Below are 22,882 nucleotides of genomic sequence, written 5' to 3' on the forward strand. Positions count from 1 at the left end.
CAGTGTGCATCGCTAGTGACGTCAGTCACTCCAGCAGGGTGATGCATGCAGAGGAAGTACGCACATGCTATTTAAAAAACTACAGAATGTGCTGGTTGAAGAACTGTTGGGAGACTGAGAAATAATTCCCAAGTATACTCTAGATTTCCTTAGAAAGTATGACCATCTCAATACCTTTATGGTGCAGCGATCCATGAATAAAATGGGAACAACAGCTCTCTATTCCACTGTCTCTTTCAGCTGACTGAGAAGCTCTTACAGGATGAAAGTTCTCTCCTGTTGTACATGCTTGTGGATTTTAATTTAAGCATAACTGCGTAAGTGATTCAACATGTAATGTTCAGTCATGAACTAAGTCATCGAAAAAAATAATCCTACAGTGTTCAGTTGTAAAGGGTAATTTACTTCTTCAAGAAAGTATACATTTATATTTTGGAATCTACTCATTTTTACTATATTTGAAATATTAATGACTGATATTAATTTTGAGAGGAGTTATACCAGATGGCTGTGCTGCCATCGAGAAGAACCTTAACAGGCTGGAGAAATAGTCCAAGAAGAATCTCACAAAGTTCAGCAAAGGAAAACACAAAGTCATTCACCTTGAGGAGGAATAAGCCCAAACACCAGTAGATACTAGGAACTGACCAGCTGAGAAGAAACTTCGCAAAAAAAGGGCCTCTTATCCTGGTGGACAATGTGCTGAATATGAATGAGCAATGTGCCATAGCTACTAAGAAGGCCAATAACCTTCTGGGGTGCATTAGGCAGAGCATTGCCAGTAGGTCAAAAAAGGGGATCCTTCCCCTCTATGCAGCACTACTGTGAGCACATCTGGACTGGTCTTTCCAGTTCTATGCTCCCCAGTACAAGAAAGACATGGACATACTGCAGCGTACCCAAAGAAGAGCCTTTAAGATGATTAAGAGGCTGAAGGACCTGGCATACAAGAAGAAGCTGAGAGATTTAGGATTCCTATATCACAAGAAGAGAACACTCAAGGGGAACTTACTAATATATTCAAATACCTCTTGGGCGGATTAAAGAAGACAAAGCTAGACTCAATCATGACCAGTGAATGGACAAGAGGCAATGGGCACAAATTGAAATATAGGAAATGCAATTTAAACATAAGAAAAAGCTTTTTTACTAAAAGGGTGATCAAAGACTGGAACTGGTTGCACAGAGAGCTTATTGAGTCTCCATCCCTACAAAATCAACTGGACAAGCCCCTGAGCAATCTGCTTTAGCTGACCCTGCTTTGAGCAGGGGACTGGACTAGAGGTCCCTTCTAGCCTTAGCTACCTCTGATTCTATGGTTTCTATGCACTTATCTCATCTGGGAACACTGGACTCCCACAGTATAAGTGTTAACAGATACTAGGACTCACCATTGTTACTATGCTGGTAACATGGTAGTCTCATAGCTCAGTTGTCTTGCATGTAATTTCTGCAAACTGCAATTGTTTTGGATTTTTTTCCCCTCTTTATCATGACAATTTATGACATATCATCATATGATATACAATGATTAGTCCTGTGTAAAGCTATGGTTATTGCAGAGAAGGAAAGGGAATTCAGAAAACCTACTCATTTCCATGTATTCTGGAGTCAGCCCAGTGAAAGGTTCCAAGATGTAGTCAAGATCCCACTGTTGAGGGTCCTTTGACTGACTGATGTCCATTTCCTTTGGTTCGGTTCTTTCATCCTTCAGCTTCCTGAAGAACTTCTTTAACTTCCTGAGGAAAAAAAGTTCAGATTGAACCAAATATATATATATATATTTATTATTATTATTATTATTATTTATTTATTTATTTATTTTTACTACAAGACTTGGTGTAAGTCTTTGCACAGCAACACGAAATATCACATTATTTTGGTGGCCCACTGGCTTTGCTTATACCATCCTCTGAAGATCTCATGCTGCTTATTGCCAGGTGACAGGCTGCTGGGACCAGCAGTTGCTGTGTTCCTGTGTGAAGAGGAAAGTTACAACAGCATAGTGTTGTTAAAATGGAGTTGAACCCAGTGCTTTTTAACAATTGTTTCTCTCTAAATACATGTTGAATGGGCATCTTCCTGAAGCACAAGCACCCTGGACCTAAACAATATTAATACTAAGTAATACTCCCAAAACCAAGATGCTGACCACCTATCCCTTAAAAAACAAACAAACAAAATACCGAAAGGTGATGAGATACCTTCATACCACATATCTAGGACAGGTGCATTTTTATCTCACCATGAAAACTGGAAACTTCCAATATAGTATACTTTTAATGTGAAAATGACCAGACATTGCCAAACAAAGCCAGGGGGTGACACAGACAGAGGAATGTACTGATTCCTAAACATTGTGAACTTATGAAAATTATAGCTTGTTGTTCAAAGCAAAAGGAAATAAGCACCTCTGCCTATAAATCTGCAGCACCAAGAAAAGAAAGGTCTCCATGATTCTGACAGGTCCAAAGCCATTTAGGACTCTAAATATGAATATTATTGACTTAAAGCCAGCCCCGTGACCACTAGAAAACACCTGCAGCTCTTCAGGCTCCAGTGTTCTTTTGTCACAAGCACATATACCTGAGTTCTTTTAAAACAGACAAAAAAAGATGCTGCTTGTGAAACCTTAAAGGGGAAGAGCTCTCTTTCCTTTAACCAAAATGATGCTACAACTAATAAATACAGTAATATATCTACCCATGAAATGTTAAGTATAAGCAGTGTCTTAATTTTGCTAAGGGCCTTTCATCCCAGAGAAACATAATTCCCTTGTTCCTATCTACTATGCAAACAGGGTTCAAACTACTGGAGAGATTTGAGAGACAGTTTCAGTAAGGTCAGTAGAATTTCGTCTCACAGAGAAGTATGTAATTCCTGTCCCACACAATGGAAATCCTACCTTGGTCACTTCAGAATCAGTAACAAATTATTGCTAGAAAAGTGTTACTTTAGGTATATGCAGTAACAGCCTCTTCAGTAATCTACAATGCAGCTGATACTGGAACTCACTGGGAACGAACTGGAACTCACTGGAGCTTCTCTGCAAGTTTATTCCTAAGCCACTGGAAACTACAGAATTCGATAACTATTATCCTAACATCAAAATTGAAACATTTAGTGAATGCTTATGTGAAAAAGATACATTTCTGAGGTATTTTTTTTCCTGAGAGTCTACTGATCATGCACAAGGCAATATGTGCAGATTTATGTAGACACTGAAGAAACTTCTTCACCAGGAGTTAGATGCTTTGTCTGCTTCCACACCTGTAAAATCTTCCTTCAGAGATTTCTCATAAGAGTTTTAGAGGTTCTGAATTTTCCTTCAGATATGCCATAGGGTGTATTAAGATGGAACACTGGGCTAGCACACAACCACTATTATGATGAGACTTGGAAATTCCCGATTTCAGTCAGGAAATACTTCTGCCACCAGAAAAGTACACATCTTTCAAGACCAGCTATACTGGTGAGTTTTCACTGCCTGTGAAATAGAAAAGCAAAACCATTTCCTACCATTTATTAAGTAAACACAGATCAATTATGTCTCCCAGCTACTGTAGATCAGAGGAGGTTCTATCAGAGGTTCTTATTTTGACCATGTTTTAGAAAAACATTGCCCATTCTGGCCAGACTACAAATTACTCATACTGGTGAACAATTATTTGTGCAACTATTTCTTTGGACCTCAGTAGGAATAGAAGTATCAATCAATGTCCCACTGCGATGGGAATACAAATTTAATGACACTGACAAATACATGAATTTCGTAAGCAGTATGATCTCGTAGTAAAATGAATCTGCCTCTAAACGAAGAATAAAGTACTTCCAATGCTCCCTACAGATGACTCTTTAAAGGCACATGTATCACGAATTTCATGTTATTTTACACATAGAGAAATTCTGATGGAAAAATGCAATAGAATGAGGTATTTCTTTAAAATCAAGGAAGCAAAATAGAGTTTAATTAGCATAAAATGTCAAGACTTATACATATTTTATGTCTTCCTTTTGCAGATGAAATTTATCTTTCACAAATGTGTACGAAATTATTTTATAGTTCCTCACATATGTTCCATGTGAGTGAAAATCCAGACTAATTCCAGTGATGTTCTGCCAGTAGTGTATGCAAGGCTCTCCCATGAACTTTTCCTCCACAGTTTGCGATCAATCCTTTGAACTAGAGGTGTGTGGCCTGGAGACAGGATTGTGTGGGGAAATGGTAGGGGTTTTCGTTTGTACCTCCAGTGAAGCAGAACCATTTTCTCAGACCCTAACGTGGCAGCAGGGCAAGACTAGCTGGCAAACACACTAAAGGCTTTGCTGGGTAGGTTTATTGCTTTGTTCTTGAATATACAGTGAACCACACAGGAACACTGTGTTACCACATAGAACAAGGCTTCATAGTAGCCTGGAAATGACCTTAGTGGCTACAGAATTTCTACACTAACCAATGTTTACAGGACCCATTCACTTTCATCGCCAGTATGGAGGAAAAGGGATTGGCAGACACTGTTAAAACAGATCTAGATTGCATCATGCCCTGTCAGTGCCAGGATCACAAAGCTTCAAAAATCAACAGATCAACTCCAACTTTTATTCCAGGTACAGCTAAGATGTAGCTCATTAGTCTGATGGTAACATCATCAGTATTTTAGCAATAGTCAGATATATTGGGGCTAACCAAATACTTTTGGTTACAGAACATTTAGTTTACACAGTGTTAATAAAAGGGTGGGGATATTTAAAATGCTTCACAAGAAAGAATTAGATGTATCCTTACAAAGACATTCACCTCCTACATCATGCAAACTCAGCCATTTCAAGACACTAAAATTTCCTTTCCCCCCCTCTGCTTTTATGGCGATCAAGGGAACTTGTCTGTGACAGAGGTGATGTAACATTCAGAGGGTAAGAGACTGGGGGCAAGATTCAAACCAATCTAAGAATTCCCAGGATGCTCTTCCAGCATATCCTAATTAATTTCCTAATGTGAGGGACTCTCAGAAGACAGTGAACAATAAGTTCAAGACAATACTGATTTCTGTTCCAATAAAATGACATGAGTTACAATGTCCCTCACATTTCCATGGGCAGGTGGGATTGAAGAGCATCTTTCTGTCACTGTGCAGCAGCTGAGATAAAATTTGAGTGTGTCTAGATGTGAAGTCTGTACATGTGTGATCTAATCCTCTGCTTATAGCACCATGGAGTCAGGTTATGGAGTTTAATGAATACACATAACTCCCTGAGAAACCAGTAACTAAAACAATAGTTGTTGTTTTTTATGTTTATTTGGGAAAACACTAATTCCAGGGCTCAGTTACTTAGAATAATTTTTAATTTTTGACCTGGTTATCTATAAGCCAGGCACAAGGAGTGACACCTTTACCCATTTTGAGTTAAGCTTTGATGCATGTTCTTATTTTTATTTTTATGTGATTTTTTTAAAGAATCAACTCACTGATTATTTCACATTTTTCTCAAAAAAAAAAAAAAAAGTATGTTTGTGTCATATCCAAGTATGTGAAGCTTCAGACCAAACTGAAATGTGTTAGAAAGTTAAAGGAACAGAGGATAGGGATTTGGACAGTGTTACCTCCAGCTATATAGCAGCAGGGCTTTTAAAATTAGTTTTGCAGGAATATAGCTGCACATATGATTGTGTTATTAAAACTGTAAGCTTTTTAAATGCACTTGTGTGAAATCTGTTTTTTTAATTACTCAGATCAGCATTTTTAAAGACAATTTGCAGACAACAATAATCAAGAGCTATTCTAGCTTCTGATTTCTGCATGACAGGCAGCCCCACCAGTGAGAAAAAGGTAGTTTTACCCACTCAGGATGAGTCTCTGAGAAGCTTTGTGCTGAAGATGCAAATGCAGCAAAGTTTTGTGACTCCACTAGTAGCCATATGAATCTGGACAGAGAAAAGTGTAGAACTGTAGAATAGCCACCATTTCTGGTTCTTTTGAAAGTGACTATCAAAAAGCAAGGTCTATTCTTGAGAAGACTGATTTTCATGGAAGAATGAATGTAGGATCGGAGAGAAAACAAAAAAAAAGGAAGCACAGGTTTTTGTCAGAAAGCTATGTGTAGAGCAAATAAAAATAATGCTGCAGTTTCTCACAAGGGATTGACACCAAATTGTTGTGTTAGATAAAAAGTGGAAATATGGTTTAATTATGCTGTTTGTAATTCCTAATATAACTAGTAAGCATCCCATTATGCAAGGTAATCAGCATCTGAAGAGAGTGCAAAATAACTACAGGAAAATTCCCCAGCCCTGCAGGACCCACTAGATTTTTGAGAAAGAAAAAAAGAAAAAAAAAAAAGAGGAAAAGAAGAGAGAAATCAAAATCAAGTGATCCTGGCTGGGCTGCAAAGACATGGCATACTTACAAAAAGCCTCCTTTTCACAAAACAGACAGATGATGCAACAGTTGCTCTATTTACACAGTAGAAAGGAGTAGCAGGATTTGGTGGATCTAGGAGAAGATATGAAGATGACTTAGGAAAAGTGAGAAATTTATGGAGTGAGACAGAATGGAATGTAAAGAGATTGGAGAAGCAGGGCAGCTGGGAGGCAGGCTGCAATAGGGCAGATGCAGGGAAGTGATTTTGTTGGCACAAGTATATTCGCCTTTACCGGCTGTGCAGTCCTCATAATGTATCTTCACCAGAGCTTGCTGGAAGGATTGGAATTGAAGATCCATTTACCAGTTTCTCAAGGCTCTCAGTTAACAAATGTCCTTGGGTACTGCAAAGGCAGATCACCTGTGACAGCCACCAAGAACTGGATTTGAAGTACTGCAAGGCAATACTTGCTAGAACAGAGATGCAAATGGAGAGACTACATGAAATGATGGAAAACCTCCTAGAATTCAGCTGCCAGGGATGAATTTTTATTTATATCAGGTGGTTTGTAAGGTGTTCTTTCCAGTTGGTGCTTTTTCCTTTGTAGCATGATATAAAAGGGTACAAGGAGAAAGCTAGACAGACAAAACTACTTGGTAGAATAGCTGGGGCACTTGTGTCTAGAGAAAGGAAGCGCAGTGACTCAGACTCTTGTATCCCTGCCTGTAATTTTGTCTGCTTATTTGGGAAAGGAGCAGTGAAGGTCCAGACTTTTCTTCAGTCATATTACTGCAATCTGTTCACATAAGGAGACCTCATATTCACAGGTAGGGGGTACAAGAAGGAGGCAGAGGGAGAATGAAAGGACTTTAATATCTCATTCCATTCCACAGATTCATGGTGTAGTCACACTTCTTTGGCACAATCAGGCCTCCTGGATTCTACAGCAATTTCAGTTGGTTTTGGGTGTTATTGGTTTCTCAAACAGAAGAAAACAAAAAAAAAAGGAAAAAAAAGTCCCATTAATAATTATTTATTAAAGGTGAAAAGAAACATAAAAGATCATAGCTATGAAAGGGTATCTTTAAATTGATTTCAATAATAGTAAGTGATGGAAACGTATTGAATAAAAAGGCCAAAATCATGGCCCCACGAAAGTCAATGGAAGTTTTGCCATTGACTTAAACAGGGCCAGGATTTTACTCTGAGGGTTTATCACCAAGATCAAAGACAGAAAGTAACAAAATAACCACATGGATTTTTTTTCAGGAAGTTCAGAAAAACAGAACTGAAGAAAATTAGTGTTATAGAAGCTCTAGGTTAAGGCTCTCAAGCCCTGCAGCCTTTTAGGGTCAATTCCTGTGACAACAGTAAAAGAATTATGGTATGTAACACAACTGAGTGAATTGTGACATATTTAAACTTGTGAATTCCAACCGTGTGGAACACACACTGCAGTTCAAGAATGCTTAATTTTCCATAATTCAACTGTTGTTGCATTTATCTAGCTATTTTGATATTCTTTGGTGCAGAAATTGAAAAAGAAATCACAGGAAAGATTTAGAAGACCAGCAAGTCAAATTGGTCATAGCTGTGCAACAGTTTCTCTGGAAATGCTGAAGAAAAAAGCAAGAATGTGCCCCAGTGACCCAAAACAATACAGGACTGCCATCCAAAGTTTAGCCCCATATTCTTTCAGCAAGCACTGACCATGGAGAAGCTAGAATGAAGACACTGAATTATGGTTCCCAATTGCAGCAACATAGAGATATAATGGATGGCTGTTGTTTATAAACTCAGTCTATCATCTACTTAATTTTTGAGGGGCAGACAGCAAATGAAAGTAACCAATTAAAATGCCTTGGATTTTACAGTGAATGAAATATAAAGATTTTCTGAAAATAATCCTGAAATCCCTGAATTTCAATAAGGAAGAAAACTCTTTTGATGTGGTTCAGCATTTAACTTACAGAGAGATACTTCTATGTTACAGTAAAGAACAGTTCCAGATTCTGAAGGACAAATCCCTTCTGCCTCTCCATATGGATAAGGTTGATTGCAGCCCTTGTACTCTACCTTCAGTGAAGATGCAGAGTCAATGGAAGAATCTGTACTATTCACACTCTGACTCTCATTCCCTCCAAAGAGGGAGGTAAGAGGAAAAAAAAAATCAGCTGCTGAAACTGGAGAAAACTAAAAACAAAAAAAAATTGGTAGAAAAAAGATGATCTCACAGAGGAGATGAGCTGACTATAAGAGATTGCCAAGGAAAACAGGTGGCGGAACAGAGTGAATAGGATACAGACGAGAAGACTGTAGGGCAGAGAGCAAGGGTATGTTTATCTACACATCTGTCACATCTTCTAACAACAGCATGTATAGGTATAGTAGACTGTGCATGAGACACTGACATGCGCCAGAACTACTACTTGGGCAACATGTGTGTTTAGAGTCCCTTTTTGGCCTGAATTTATATGTATACAACAAACCTATTCATGGCCTTCTGAAAATCTGTTTGATTGGCAAAGTGTGTCTGTGTGCCTGTGCACATGGGGCAGATAAGGCAGAATAGAGTATTGTTGGTGATGTTGTCCAAACCAGTAGAGTGGTCCATTCAGAAATAGAAGGCTAACTCTGATTTATTTAAGTGTAGAGTAAAGCACTGTGTCTCTCTCAGTGCAAACAGGTCTGGTGAGAACGGCTGAGCCCTACAGATAGACATGTGATTTTCTTGAGAATGTAGACAAGCAAAGGAAAACCAGATGTGCTTATTTCAGGATGACAAGATAGCATTGTGTCTGAAATGAGGTATTTCTCTGGGAAGGAGAGGATGAAGGCATGTTTTTAAACAGTTGTTCAATTCTAAAAATTGAGGCCACCATTGATTGTTGGCAGAAGGGTGGGGGAGCAGAAATGAGAGAGAAAAATGGGATGAAATTGTCACATTCTTGCACCAAGAGTTGTAGTGGGGAAATTGAGAAATAATTTGCAGGAATTCGCTGTTTAGACTGGATCAGTTTCTGCCTTCATGAGTCAAAAATAATAAATAAAGTATTCTAACATCATAAAATACCCATTAAAAAGGTCCAGTAGCAGCAAGTTTTTGGAAGACAGGAAAAAAATCACACCAGGTTTACATTGGGAAAGCTTTAAGCCTTCAACATGTCAGATATTTTGGGAATGATTTACCACCCTTTTCTCAAAATAAACTGTAAACTCAACGAGATGGAGACAGAAAACAGGCCTCCCTATTGAACTTTGACACAAGAATAATGAAACCATCCATAACCCACATTTGATTTGTTTGGGATTTTTTTCTCTCTGAATTACTTTAAAAAAAATAATAATAAAAAAAATAAAATCTTGCTATAAAAAGGGAGGAAAAAGGTTCATTTTAAAAATATTTCAAAATCTTTTAAGCACAATTCATCTTGGTTTCTAGCTAGCATTTTCAAGGCCCTCCTTAGGGATGTGATCCAAAAGCTGCTAACACCAGAGTTGAAAGATTCTGACTAACTTCACTGGAGTTGAAGCTTGCATCTAAGCCAGACTCTTCACCTCATACAACATTTCACAGAGCACTGTCACCAACAGGATGATTCAGTTAGCAGGAACAGGAGCAAACCTCCTAAGAGGCAGGAGAAGGACATTCTCAGTGGGTTCTCAGTGACTGAAGATCTCCTTGACACTAGAGATAGATCAAGAGAGACGTTTTGCTGTGTTTGGAGCAGAGGACACTTTGGAGTAAGCATCCTGTGGCAGAGCACCACCGAGCAGTGTGTCAGCATCTCTCCTGTACTCTAGTTCCTGTGTTATACTGACATACAGGCACCTTAAAATTGTGTGGGTTTCATCTGTAAACCCATAGAAATAGTCATAGATCAAGTAATACCTTTTAAAATCTTTTATGAGCTATTGGTTTTCTCCATGCCATCTCTCCTCCACTTTATACTAATTTGTATTCAATAGTGCTACCCTGAAAGCTTCTCTAAAACTTCCCAAGAGATCTATCATACCTTGCCTGTTTTCCCAGGTTTCTAAAATTAATATAGATCAATTATTTAATATATTCAATCACTTTCTTTAAGCCATTTACTGCAGATATAGCCAATTATTCAACATAAAATACAGCCAGATCATTTCATCACAACCAAAAATGTGATTTATCATCATATTCAATTAGAATCTACTGAAGGCAGTATCATTTGAATAAAGATCAAGCCTTTATTTTACCGTGTCACAAGAATAACACATGGTAATGGAGAAAGTTGGGATACGTACGGGATTGCAATTTCAAACAGATTGTTTTGAATCAGTTGCTTTCCAAGCATAATGATGCTGAGCTGAATACAGAGTTCCATCAAACAGCCTCCTGGAGCACACTGTAATTAAACAAAACCATAGAGTGTGAAGGGAGTAAGAGAATTAATTTTAAAGTATCTACCTGGGAGAGATACTGATATCTGTATGTGCCCATTGCCCTGCCACCAATTTGCACAGGAACACGGAGCTCGTTGATCATTGCAGTTCTGTGCTTAACAAGGTACTTCATCTCCACTCATAAAACTACATTATGAAAAATATACTGGGCTCTGAAATAATTTTCTGTGCCCTGGGGCTACTATATTTCCTTTTAAAATATTTACTATATAATCAATGTAATAAACATAATGCAGTATCACCATAGTCTTCCAACCTGATGTCTCCCAAGGGAGAAGAAAGTCTTCAATCTTGCAAAGGCTTATGCATAAGCTTTATTGTAGAACCCTGAGTATGTCTATCGATTTTCAAGGGAATACTCGCAGCAGTTAAAAGGAATTTTGGAAAAAAAAAAAAAAAATGCATGCTTAACACAAAATGGCTAGAGCTTTTTAGGCTATTTAAATTCCTAGACTTTTAGTGAGCTACAGGATGAGAAGCCAGCTTCCAGTTCTATCTCTGCCATAGGTTTCCAAAGGGACTCAGTCAAATCATATAATGTTTATGCCTTAGGGCCCAGTCATAAAGCATAAAAATGGTGAAGTTTCACCTAAGAAAGACCATCAAGTACTCAGAAGTGCAGAAAGAACATACAGGTGTCTCAGATGGAAAATTTGGGTTTTGTCTATTTATGTTGAAGATTTAACATCTTGTTTTAACATGTTTTCTGTTCTTCCCTTATTATCTAGTCTCCAATGAAATACAATGTACACATAGCTCTTTCTGTTAAGGATTTTTTTGTTTTAATTTCATATGTACTTACTTCTTCCATTCGATAACCATCAAACACATATACATAATGACCAGGACGGCCAACAAATCTGAAAGCAATAACAATATATGAAATAATATAAAAATAGGAAAAAAGTTAATTTCATCAACATAACTGTTCATTCATATTAGCTAAAGTATTTCAGAACTAGTTACTTCAATCTGAATTTTAGAAGACTAGACACCTATTCAACTTTGATTATTTACAATTATTTCAAAACAATAGGCCTCTACAAAGGTTTTTCTACTATAGTTTAATGAAATAATTTCAATAAAATATTTTTGTGTGTGTGCTAAATAATAATAACAACTTCTCTCTCTTGGTTACACAAAAAACGTGGGAACACATATCCTAGCTCACATTCTCTTGCATCTGAGTAATGCCCTGAAGAGAGTTATTTACATGTCTATAAGCAGTCAAGGCTCTTCTGTCTACATGAAGAGAAACAGTGAGATTGTCTTCATTATAACCATACAACATACACACAGGCACAAAAAAGGTTAAAAAAGAAAATGGTAATTTTTCATTAATGTCTTACAATATTTACAACTGCTGGTAAAATGTATCATTAATTCTAAAGTCAATGATGCTGAATAGGATTAGAGAAGAGTATAGATTAACAAACTTTACAGCCCCAAAAGGAACAGAACAATGGTATGAAACATAATCCAGAGGAAGTTTAAAAAATTTTGCCAAAGTTTGAGCAAACAATCATTTTAAGCTTCCCGTTCAAAAGCATGTGTTATACTGTGGATAACTGGGTCCCAAAAGACAATGATCCTGAACCCATAGGAAGTCACACTTATTTAGCAAGACAGCTGAATTAGCTTTTTGGTCAACCAGTTCATTTGCCAAAACATGCAACTTCCAGTTGACTATTTCTTAATTTAACTTAATACGGGTGAATAGAGAAAAATATTGAGGAAGTAATAGAGCAAGTGGCTCCATAATTTTAGATGAAACAGGAAAATCTTTCAATGCTAAATGATGTTTCAAGAAAAAATAGCTAAAATGTGGGAAGTGAAGACAACTAAGCACTATCACTCACTCATAAATGCAACACCCTTTTTTTAACTAGGGCAGTACTAAACATCATGACCAGTCATTCAAAAGCAAGCTTTGGACAATCCTGTTTGTGATATATTTTTCACTGCTGGTGATAGTTAGGTAGCCCTTCGTGTCCATTTTTAAACACAGATCAACTAATATGGACACATATATATATATGCACATAAACATCTATATATACAAATAATACATAAATGAGTATATGTAAAGGACATTTATCTTACCTTCCTTTAAAAAAAGCAACGTAAAAAATTGGTGCATAAGAATTCACAAACTTCAGTAGGAATGCCTTCAAAATCAGTCTCTCCTCAAAGGTTTTCTCTGTTTTTGGTATCTCTGTGGGGAAAGCAAAACAAAACAAAAAAAGAACCCAAAGAAATCACTTAGCAAATATATAAACTTCCCTGGTATCCCCAAATACAAAACCAAACTTCAGACGTTGAGGTCATACTGGTTTGGTTTTTTTATCTTCTGTACTTTTAATTTGTACCAATACACACTAGTTCTGTCACTAACTCCTGATTTCCAGAAAGTGTTTCCAAATTTCCAGGTGGAAATGAAAGATTCTTTGCTAGAAACATTAATAAAGAAAAGATAATTAACTTGATTCTCTGAGAGACATCTGACAGCTTATCCCAAGTTGCTCTTGGCTGTCCGTCCAATAACATGGTAGGAAAAAAAAAAAACAAAGCAACAAATCCTGACAGTTGGCCTGCGCCTGACAATACTTTACTTTTCCAGTCTTTACTTTTCCAGGCAGACCACATCACCTTCCCCTGCTTCAGGCCACATCCATGAAATCTTAGCATTGAAGCCTCTGTCATTCATTCTGATACCTATTTTATTATTAAATATAAAATAAAATTAACTATATTTTATTAACACCGTGTTATTGTTGTTGTTATTATTATTATTATTATTATTATTATTATTATTATTATTATTACTATTACTATTACTGTTACTGTTACTGTTACTGTTACTGTTACTATTACTATTACTATTTACATGGATCTCCTACTAGTTATCTGGAGTTTGAAGAAAGAAAATTGGATCTTGATATTCAATTGCATAAAGCTAAAGCAGTAAAAGCAGCTTCAGTGCATATAAGCATATGTATATTAAGATACAGAGAAAAAAAAAAAAAAAGCGGCCTTTAAAGCCTTCTTAACTTTGTGTGTACAAGACTTTTTTAGTATGAGTTTGTTAATGTGCTTAATGCTAAACACAAGACTGAGTACCTTTCTGAACAAGGCACTAAGTGAATTGTTACTTGGGATACAAAAAAAATGTATTTTTTTCCTAATGCTTCTCCATTCCACTATATATATTCTACATTTCTAGAAATCTTCAGATAACTTGTAAAAATGTGTATTAAATATTTTCAGTATTCATTATTGCTCCCAGATTTATTTTCCATTTCCATGAAAATTTTCTAGCAACAGAACACATGGGTATGAGACAGGTGTTTTTCAAATTGACAGTAGGATCTTCTTTAAATGATTCTGTATGGGTTAAACTGCCATGCTCATCCTGACCTGTTAACTAACATGAGAGAAGATAATTTTATTGTGATATGTTCTTGACAGAATTTCTGTAGCATAGTGGAAATGTGAAATAATAAGGTAGATACAAATACTGCTGTACTTGTACAGTTTTGTTTTGGGGCACAGTTTAAGTGTTTTGGTTGCTTTGAAGTTTTTATCTTTAAAAAAGAAGAACAGTGTTTATTTGAGCACTAAAGCAAACTCTAATGAGTCCCCTTTGCCCAGCTTTATTTGTGATACTTTCAACCATATTTTCATAAAAGGTCAACACGTAATCCAATGAACTCTAAGCCATCATTGACTTGTACATATAGTAAAGCTTAATTAACCTTCAGAGGTTTTTAATAATTTGTAGATGACCCTATATGCTGGATAGATCCTCAAGACCAAAGCTCAGGGCAGCAGGAATATCAAATAACAGTGGTGCAAGTTTTAAGTTGAGGGAGGAAAATCCTAGCCTTTCTTTTATGGAGAACTCCCACAAAGATGAGCTCAGCCTGAGGATGAAAATTTGCACACCATATATGGTTTCAGAGACTCACTCAGCACTTCACCCCCTCCCCACACTCAGATATACTATACCATAACAATAGAGGCATGCATAGAATTTGCCCTTTAGCTAGTGGAGTCCGCTACACCCAAAGTGCATCCAGTCAGAATAGATGCATTAGTAAGAGTGAAAACTTACCCCCAAAAAATTATACACTCATATGGTTTGTTGTGCAGAATATGACATCAAAATTGGACAGCTGAAACTTTCCAGGTAGAGAATGAGCTGAAATGTCTGTGGCATGGGCCCTAGCTCATGAAGGAGTTGCTGCCTTTATAAGGCACAAACACAAGTACTTTTGATTTTGTCCCCATTTGACTGATTCTTGCTTGATCTGAATGAAGTTACAAATGAGCTGTAAACCAAGTCTGACATCACCTGATTACTGACACCACCTGATTACTGAAGATGAGCTATTCATCCTGAGAATACCAGGATATAATTTGCACTTTTGCTGGTCTGATCTGTGATAAAGGGGGCATCAGTTGCCCGCTTTGCTGGGTCTACAAAAAGTGTGTGAAGCCCCAGTGCATCCTGTATGAAATCTCTGTATTGGTTACAACAAAACAAATACCTTTTTCTCCCCAAGCATTGATTCAGCAGGTACTGAGACTGATCCACCACTCTGATCCTATGATAAATCTGATTGCTATCAGTGGTACTATTCTTGTGCTTACAGGTGCAATTTTTCACTTGAACAAAGTTTCAAGTGTACTTATGGTTGGAATAGGAGCCTATGCTGTCAAGAGCTCTTCCTCCAACCCAACAAGTCTGTTCCTCAGCTTGTCGGTTAACCACAGTGTGAAGAGAGAAGAGAGTATGTATTGCTCTGCTCAGCAAAATGAAAGTTCACAAGGTAAGGAGCACTTATCAGCATTAATGAATTGTATTTTTTTTTTTTAACATTTTGATTACGTTTGGCATCTGAGCCTTGAGCTGGAGAAAGCTGCCTGAATGAACTTTCTAGCTCATATAATTTGTAGCACTAGAGATTACTCAGACTGAACCCTTCATAAACAAAACATCTGGTGGTTAATTAGGAATGTTGCCTAAATAAAGATAGTAGGATTAGAATTAAATGCAAACTGTCAGGGGGGCAATAATCAGCAAGTAAGAAATTATTGTTCCTTTCACAATTCAGAGTGGTGCATATTTCAAAGGGAGAGATTTTCCTTCTGTGCTTCCCCCAGAGAGGCAATGGCAGTGGTTGGCCCTTCCCAGACTCTGCCTAGAAATTGCCAGAGAGGAGAATCATCACCTTTATCTCTTCCTACTCTTTCCACACAGCAGTGTCACACCTTAACAATTCTGCCCTTTCTTACCAGAATTGATCAGGTCACACACAGTTGGCAGCTTGTCAGTTATATGAAGCTGAAAATCTGGGGTACAGTTTTGGCCTGGACAGTAAGTCTGCGCTTCCTTAAGCCACTAGAACAGAGTTCATTTGTGTAACCCTGCTACATTCTGGCCAAAGTCTGATGCAAAACAGAAATAAACAAACAAATTAACCCCATATGGTGGCATGTTGTGAAAATGAATTTCTTTGTCTTCATTACAAATGTAATCTAAACTATCAGTCCTTACTGGTGAAACTACAGGACCACATTTCAAAAATTCAGGATTGGGACTTTATTATGACAGCTAAAAAACTTTATGCTGTTCTTCAAAAATAAGACTAAAAGAGATGTGACTTTGAAAGTGTCTTGAGGAAGTGAGAATAAAAACCACAAGTCTTAAGACTTGCTCAGGTTTTAATCTGAAGTTTGTTAGCTTCAGCCAGCTTCACATTACTGTAAGTTGTACAGGGAGGGAATCTGCAGTTGCAAATGAATAAGTCAGGCTCCAGTTGTCAAAAAGTTTCTAATCTGGATGTCTAAATTTAGATGCTGAGAATTGTCAGGTAGGAGACTTGCTACAGTTAAAGACATTTGTGGTTGCTGATTGATTTTCAGTGTTTTGAATATCTGAGTTTATGCTCCTAGACTTCGAAGAATCTAGAATTAGAGCTGATGTATAAAACTGTGTGAAACAATACTTAATGCCAGCTCTAAGAATCTCATGTTAGGGCCTTATCAGTAAACATCTTTGGCCTAATTTATATAACAAAACAAGTGCCAGCCTAAACCCTTTATAGTAAAAATCTTTGGTCTAATGTATATAAGAAAACAAAAGTATAGCCTAAACCTCTACGGTAGTCAAAGGAATTACTCACCTTTAAAAGATTTAAATACATTGCCAGGCTTGTAACAATACAATGACATTCAAAAAGGAAATAAATAAATACAAATCCTAACTGAAATAGATAATATTATAATAGTGTCCAGCACAGACATGTCTCTATATTGGCAAAGAAATGCTTTGAGTAGTAAAGACCTGGTAAAAATCACATCAGCAAAATAACATGGTAAGCATTTTCCAGTGTAGTTTTTCTAGAGCCTGCCACATCTTTGAAATAACCCAATGACTTTCAGTAAACCAAGCTCCTAGAGGTGAAGATATATGACAAAATACATACCAGGTCAAAAATTTTCAGCCAGCTCTAGATAAGTAGAACTTTGCACAAAGCCAGTGCAATGCAGCAATACCAGCTGACATCCTGTAAATAGCACAGCTGCATTAACATGGCATTGCAACCAGGCTAATTAGTCCTTTCAGTGGCACACTGCATGTTGCAACTTAGACGCCAGTTCACAGAGGCAGGTCTGAGCATCTTACCCTATAGGCCTGAATATTTTCACTGGCATTCTTCAGTGGAAAATATTCCTATTAAGACCTTCTTGCATACTCTCCTGTCAATACACGTAATGTACTAATGAGCAATGTGTTGAGATAGTTTTACCAATTTCTGTCAGCCATTTGGCAACAGCCCCATAAATTTCATCAAGTATAAGTATCACGACGAGGTTAATGATGACAGCAGTTGCAGTCACAGTCACTCGAACATTTGACCTGGTTGTCCCATTGGTGCTGAATGACAAAGCTGCTGCTGTGATGATTCGGTATACAATCACACCAAACACTGCTGAAAATGTCAGCATAATCTGCAAAGAAATGCACAGATTGATTAGTTCAAGTTTGGTGCTAGCATTTAAACAGAAGCTTTGATGGATACTTTGGCTTTGTCCCATGAATTGGTATTGTGTGGTTATTTCTTAGACCAATGATAATACGGGGTTAATCAAATTAAAATGTGAGAATTCAAAACTCTCTAACAGGGACATCATGAAGAAAATGGATGCAGAGCTCTGAACTGGCACGACGGCTCTTGAAGATGTGCATGTTCCCTCTGATTAAAGCTCTGCACATTATTCATGCAGTAGTGGTAAAACTCAGGTAGTTTGCGTTCAAATGCAGGTATTAAATAAGGTCTTTTATCTGGCAATAGGTTCAGATGGCTTGGACTGAAGGACTTACATATATGTGCCATTAAGTAAACCAGTTTTACTGGCTGAAACATCTTCACCTCTGCAAAGCAGAAGTGGCACCTTACGCTCCAGTTGTGCTTGCTCAACGTTTGGCAAAATTTAAAAAAAAAAAAAAAAAAAAAGTTTCCCCTTTTTATTATTTTTTTAAGACTGACCAAAATAGGATTCCTAGGACTTCACTTTCAATTTCTGTCCCAGAAATCAATTGCTATCCTGGTGTCCTTCATGGTCTGGCTATGACCCATGATATGAAGAAAGTCAGCCCTGCTACTTAAGGACAAGTTCCCACAAGAAGAATTTGAATTTCACAGGGCTGTGGTATTCTGTTTTCAAAAATGAACAAACAAACAGACAAAAAAAAAAAAAACCCACACTTCATGATTAAAAGAAAATAAAATAACAATTTTAAAATGGCAAATTTTCATAGCCACGACAGGAAAAGAGGAGAAGGTACATTTTTCTATTTGATTTTTGCCTTTGGCAAGAATTCCAACGTACATTCATAATTTTAGGTAAAACATAGAGATCCTCAGATGAAAGAGACTATCTAAACGTGAAAGATTAGACTATTGCAATTATTTCAAGGGGCCTAGGGGCCCCTTGATTCACAATACAGTTCAAGGAAATTTAATAGCTCATTTTAATGACCCAGTAATGGTTTATTGAATTCCTGTATCCAGAGGAAGACTGTCTTATGAAAAAGTATTATTGCAAAAGAATCAGAACAAGACCTAGTGCTATATTAAAGGTTGAAGGTGATAACTGGGCACATTTAATTTTAATGGAGAACTTATACTAAAAAATAATGATTTGGAGAAACTCCTGGAGATATCAGATGAAATTCACAAATATGTTTTGTGAGAAAACAGTAGTAAAATATTAGTTCTAGTAAAATGTGTAATTTTGACTTTTTAAGAAATGTTTCATAAATTTTAAATGAAATGTAGGTGAATGAGTTTTTGCTTCATGCTAATACTGATCTAAATAGGAAAGTCTAAACATAAAACACTTTGAAAACACTTCAAATGACATAAAATATTATTTCCTTTCCTTTTGCAGTATTCATTGTGTTGAGAAAATAGTTCTAACTTTTCTGCCTATTTTTATCTTTTCCTTTTGACTTACCTACCCTATCAAACACGCAGACAAAAATCTGATTCATGTTGAACATAACGATTCATGACAAACATCTCTTGCTGTGACAGAAATGGTGCAGGAATACGAAGATCAGAACATTTGCCTAACTTGCACCTCACAGAAGCAATCACTACATCCCAAATAAAGAGAGAAAACAAAAAATCACCCCCTGACTGTAATCTAATTCACCTTCCAGTTCTACAATCACCTTAAACTCTTTTCTTAGTTTGGCTCATAGATTCCTTCCTCTTAACCACCTTCCAAATACTCTTTTTTCTGTTTCTTTTCCCTGTGGATTTCTTTGAAATTGACAATGGACAGGGAAAACCAGCAAAGTAAGCTTGTATATATCATTCTGGAGATGACGAGCTCTCTGGGCCTCCACAGACACCTATCTCCATTGCAAGCTTCCACTTAGAAATGATATCTTAACAGCACAGAAAGAACAGACATCAAGGACAGACATCACTAAACAGAGAAAGAGGAAATTTTAGGTTGTGGAAGTTGAAGAGCAAAGCCTTAACCCTGACCAAAGGATTTAAGGGATTCTTAGCAATGAGAAAAATTACTTGGAGGATGAAATACTCTCAGAGGCTTGCACTGTTGAGGTCTTTTCAATTCATGCAGTGCCATAGCAAGATATATGAAGGTACCCAAAGAAAAGGTTTTATTTGTTTATAGAACAAAGACGCTGGTTTTGCTAAAAAATCAGAAAATCCTTGGTTGCCCAGCTGTTTTTAAACATCTGCATAGACACAGATGGAAAAACACTCCTTTAGGAGTGTTCATTATCTGTGCATCCAGCAATAAGAGAAAACTGAGGAGGGCTTGTAGGGCTGCGCAGTAACTGGGAGTATAATTCTCTTTTCCCAGATGGTCACTGAGAGGGAGTGGTTCCTATATCTTCACACCACTTCTCCCATTTCTTACTATATCTTTTTTGCCCAAATTCCAGATCAGATGTTCACCTTTTATTCAAGTGCTAACTTCGGGTTTTGTTGTCATTGTCAACTTTTCATCCGCCCAGTTCTATTCCCTACTATGGCAGACAGTTTCTTCACTGAATATCTAAACTAGTCTGTCAAGGACTGAATTGCTTAGAAACAGATGTGAAAATTGGCTGCAGAAAAGGTCACCTACTGAGCTTGGTATGAATGAAGACAAACAGGAAAGCATACTAGATCTGAGAAGGAAGCTATAAAACCCCGTGGGCTAGACTGATACCTTCATCCAAGTAGGATAACAATTTAATGTCCAAATAGTTCTTGACTCCCCAGTGGGGCTATTCTAGAGTCAAGTATTATGCCATGTGAGTAAGAATAGGGCAATAACATCGAAAAGAAGGAACAGGCTGAACTTCTGTGCCATGACACTAATTAATTTTCTTCCTTCCTGTGACAGAGCCAAATGCAATGAACCCAAAGAAAGGCTCCAGTGACGACATTGCTCCACACCATCATGCTCTCTCCCAGCAGCTACCAACATTTTCATCACATACTAGGAAGTTTTTGTCACAACATACACTTTCTAAATGCAGAGTTTCTAAACTGTGACATACGTTATTACTAATCACACACAAGCTAAACTTGTATATGCTCAGCTGAGCCTTGACCTCCTGCTACCAGTGGTCATACTGGGCAAAGATAAGGCCTATGAACTTCTGTTATAAAATCCCTGCGAAAGACACTGCTTAAACCGAGGTTGGGTCTTCTGCTACATTTGCAGAGGCTTTCTGTACAACAAAAGAGCTGTGATCATATTTTAGGTATCTGTAAATGTGTAAAATAATCCTTGGAATTATTTGATAGTGTAAAATACCAAAACCAATTGGGCAATAGAATCAAACCAAACATTTTTATCACTTCATACTTTTAAGTAACAAACACGATACATAGCTTAATAAAGACAAGAGAAAAGCCAGAAAGAAATAAATACAATGCAGTTCTTTAAAGAGGATTCACAAAAGTTAAGGGCACAAAAGAATTACATAAATTAAAAAGAAATAGAAAAGGTTTTACAACAAGAAAGCCATTAGCAGCTTCAAGAATCATCAGGGAAAGTATGGCGTGTACAGCTGGAGGTAGGAGAGACAGAACACAGCAGCATCATCCTATAGTAATGTAGACATCTTCCTGGATAATAACCATGGGTTTCTGTCACCAGACCCTTTGGGCCTGGAAAAGGTAGTATTAAGAATTCAGCAATCACTTCTGCAGCACTAGAAATTGCAGCATATGAGTGCTCATCTGTGTCTGAATCTTCTATGTCTGCGTGCTGTATATGTGCACCCACACATGTAAATTTGAGATTTCATCACCTTTTATGTGCGTAGTGCTTACAGCTTAAAAAATTTGTCTATGAGGATAACAATAACAAGGGTAGATGAGACCAATTTAGTTTCCCCACTGCAATTCTATTGCACAGACTGACAGCAAATTTGACTCTGGTGTTCCCAATTCCTGTTTAACTAATCTAGCAGGGGAAAAAAAAAAAAAAAAAAAAAAAAAAAAAAAAAAAAAAGAAACATTGCATACAGTAAAGAGTAGATTGTAATCTTTGCATACCGTAAAAAGTAGATTGTAATCTCCACATGGGAAAGCAGAGCTGGCTCTCCCTCATCAGGAGCTGACTTGAATTTCATGCATGGTTTCTAAGTTGTCTCCTGTAAGTGCTTACATCTTACTAATGCTTGAAATATACTAAAAAATTAATTGTGGCTATTTCTCCAAAAGGTGAAAGCCAGCATAGCTCCACCATTCACTAACAGGAGCTGAAGGATCAGAGTGCTACATTTTACTTTTATAAATCTCTCTCTGAGATGTTGCAGCAAGCAGGGAGTGTAATACATAGGCTATGACTCAGGAAAGAACTTTAAACTCATGCTTAGGGGAGATCTAAACATGTGATGAAAGAGCCCATGTAAGCACCCTTTCTGTGAATGAATGACTTGTAAAAGCTAAATTGTGGCTATCTGCTTAGTCATAGTCAATATAGTCTGCTTTAAGCGAAGTCCCAACTGATGTCAATTAGAGGTTCTGTCTAGAAAGGAAATGCTTGGTATGGCCTTAGGGCAATACACTCACTCAAAATGTTCATAGAATCATAGAATCCTTTCAGTTGGAAGAGGCCGTCAGGATCATCAAGTCCAACCATAACCTAACTCTAGCACTAAAATGTTCTAAGTGCATACATATTTATATGAATGACGCACCTAATATGTACAGAAATATACTTAATCTACAACTTCATAAATAGATACATATATTTTTAAAAAGCAGACATTAATTTGACTTCAATGTGAATATAAAATGTTTTTGATTGTCAGAAAAATAAATTAAATCTTCACAGGACATCTGTTGCAGTCCATGCAAATTCCAGTATATTAGAAATACACTTAGATATTCTAAAAGAATTTAGTCCCTAATTTCCCATGTCTGATGCTCCTGTGGTATAAAGAAGCATATTTCATTGCCATTTTATACTGGGTTTAGATGTGAATACATGCTTTCATTCATGAATTTCTGTAATCAGAGGGTAATGGGAT

The 22,882-nt window shown here is 37.0% G+C and overlaps 1 protein-coding gene across 1 annotated transcript in view; it reads right to left on the bottom strand.

Annotated features, from left to right (window-relative positions):
• Window positions 1-22,882, bottom strand: part of ANO2 (anoctamin 2) — a 180,169-nt gene that overhangs the window by 22,666 nt on the left and 134,621 nt on the right. The window contains exons 15-19 of the mRNA XM_082052949.1: window positions 17,616-17,817; window positions 12,904-13,015; window positions 11,603-11,660; window positions 10,642-10,742; window positions 1,591-1,739 (exon numbers count right to left, since the gene is read on the bottom strand). Coding sequence (XP_081909075.1) covers window positions 1,591-1,739; window positions 10,642-10,742; window positions 11,603-11,660; window positions 12,904-13,015; window positions 17,616-17,817 — 622 coding nt within the window. The remainder of the gene's footprint in view (window positions 1-1,590; window positions 1,740-10,641; window positions 10,743-11,602; window positions 11,661-12,903; window positions 13,016-17,615; window positions 17,818-22,882) is intronic.

Source organism: Streptopelia decaocto (genome assembly GCF_964273445.1).
Source record: "Streptopelia decaocto genome assembly, chromosome: 1".
Taxonomy (NCBI): domain Eukaryota; kingdom Metazoa; phylum Chordata; class Aves; order Columbiformes; family Columbidae; genus Streptopelia; species Streptopelia decaocto.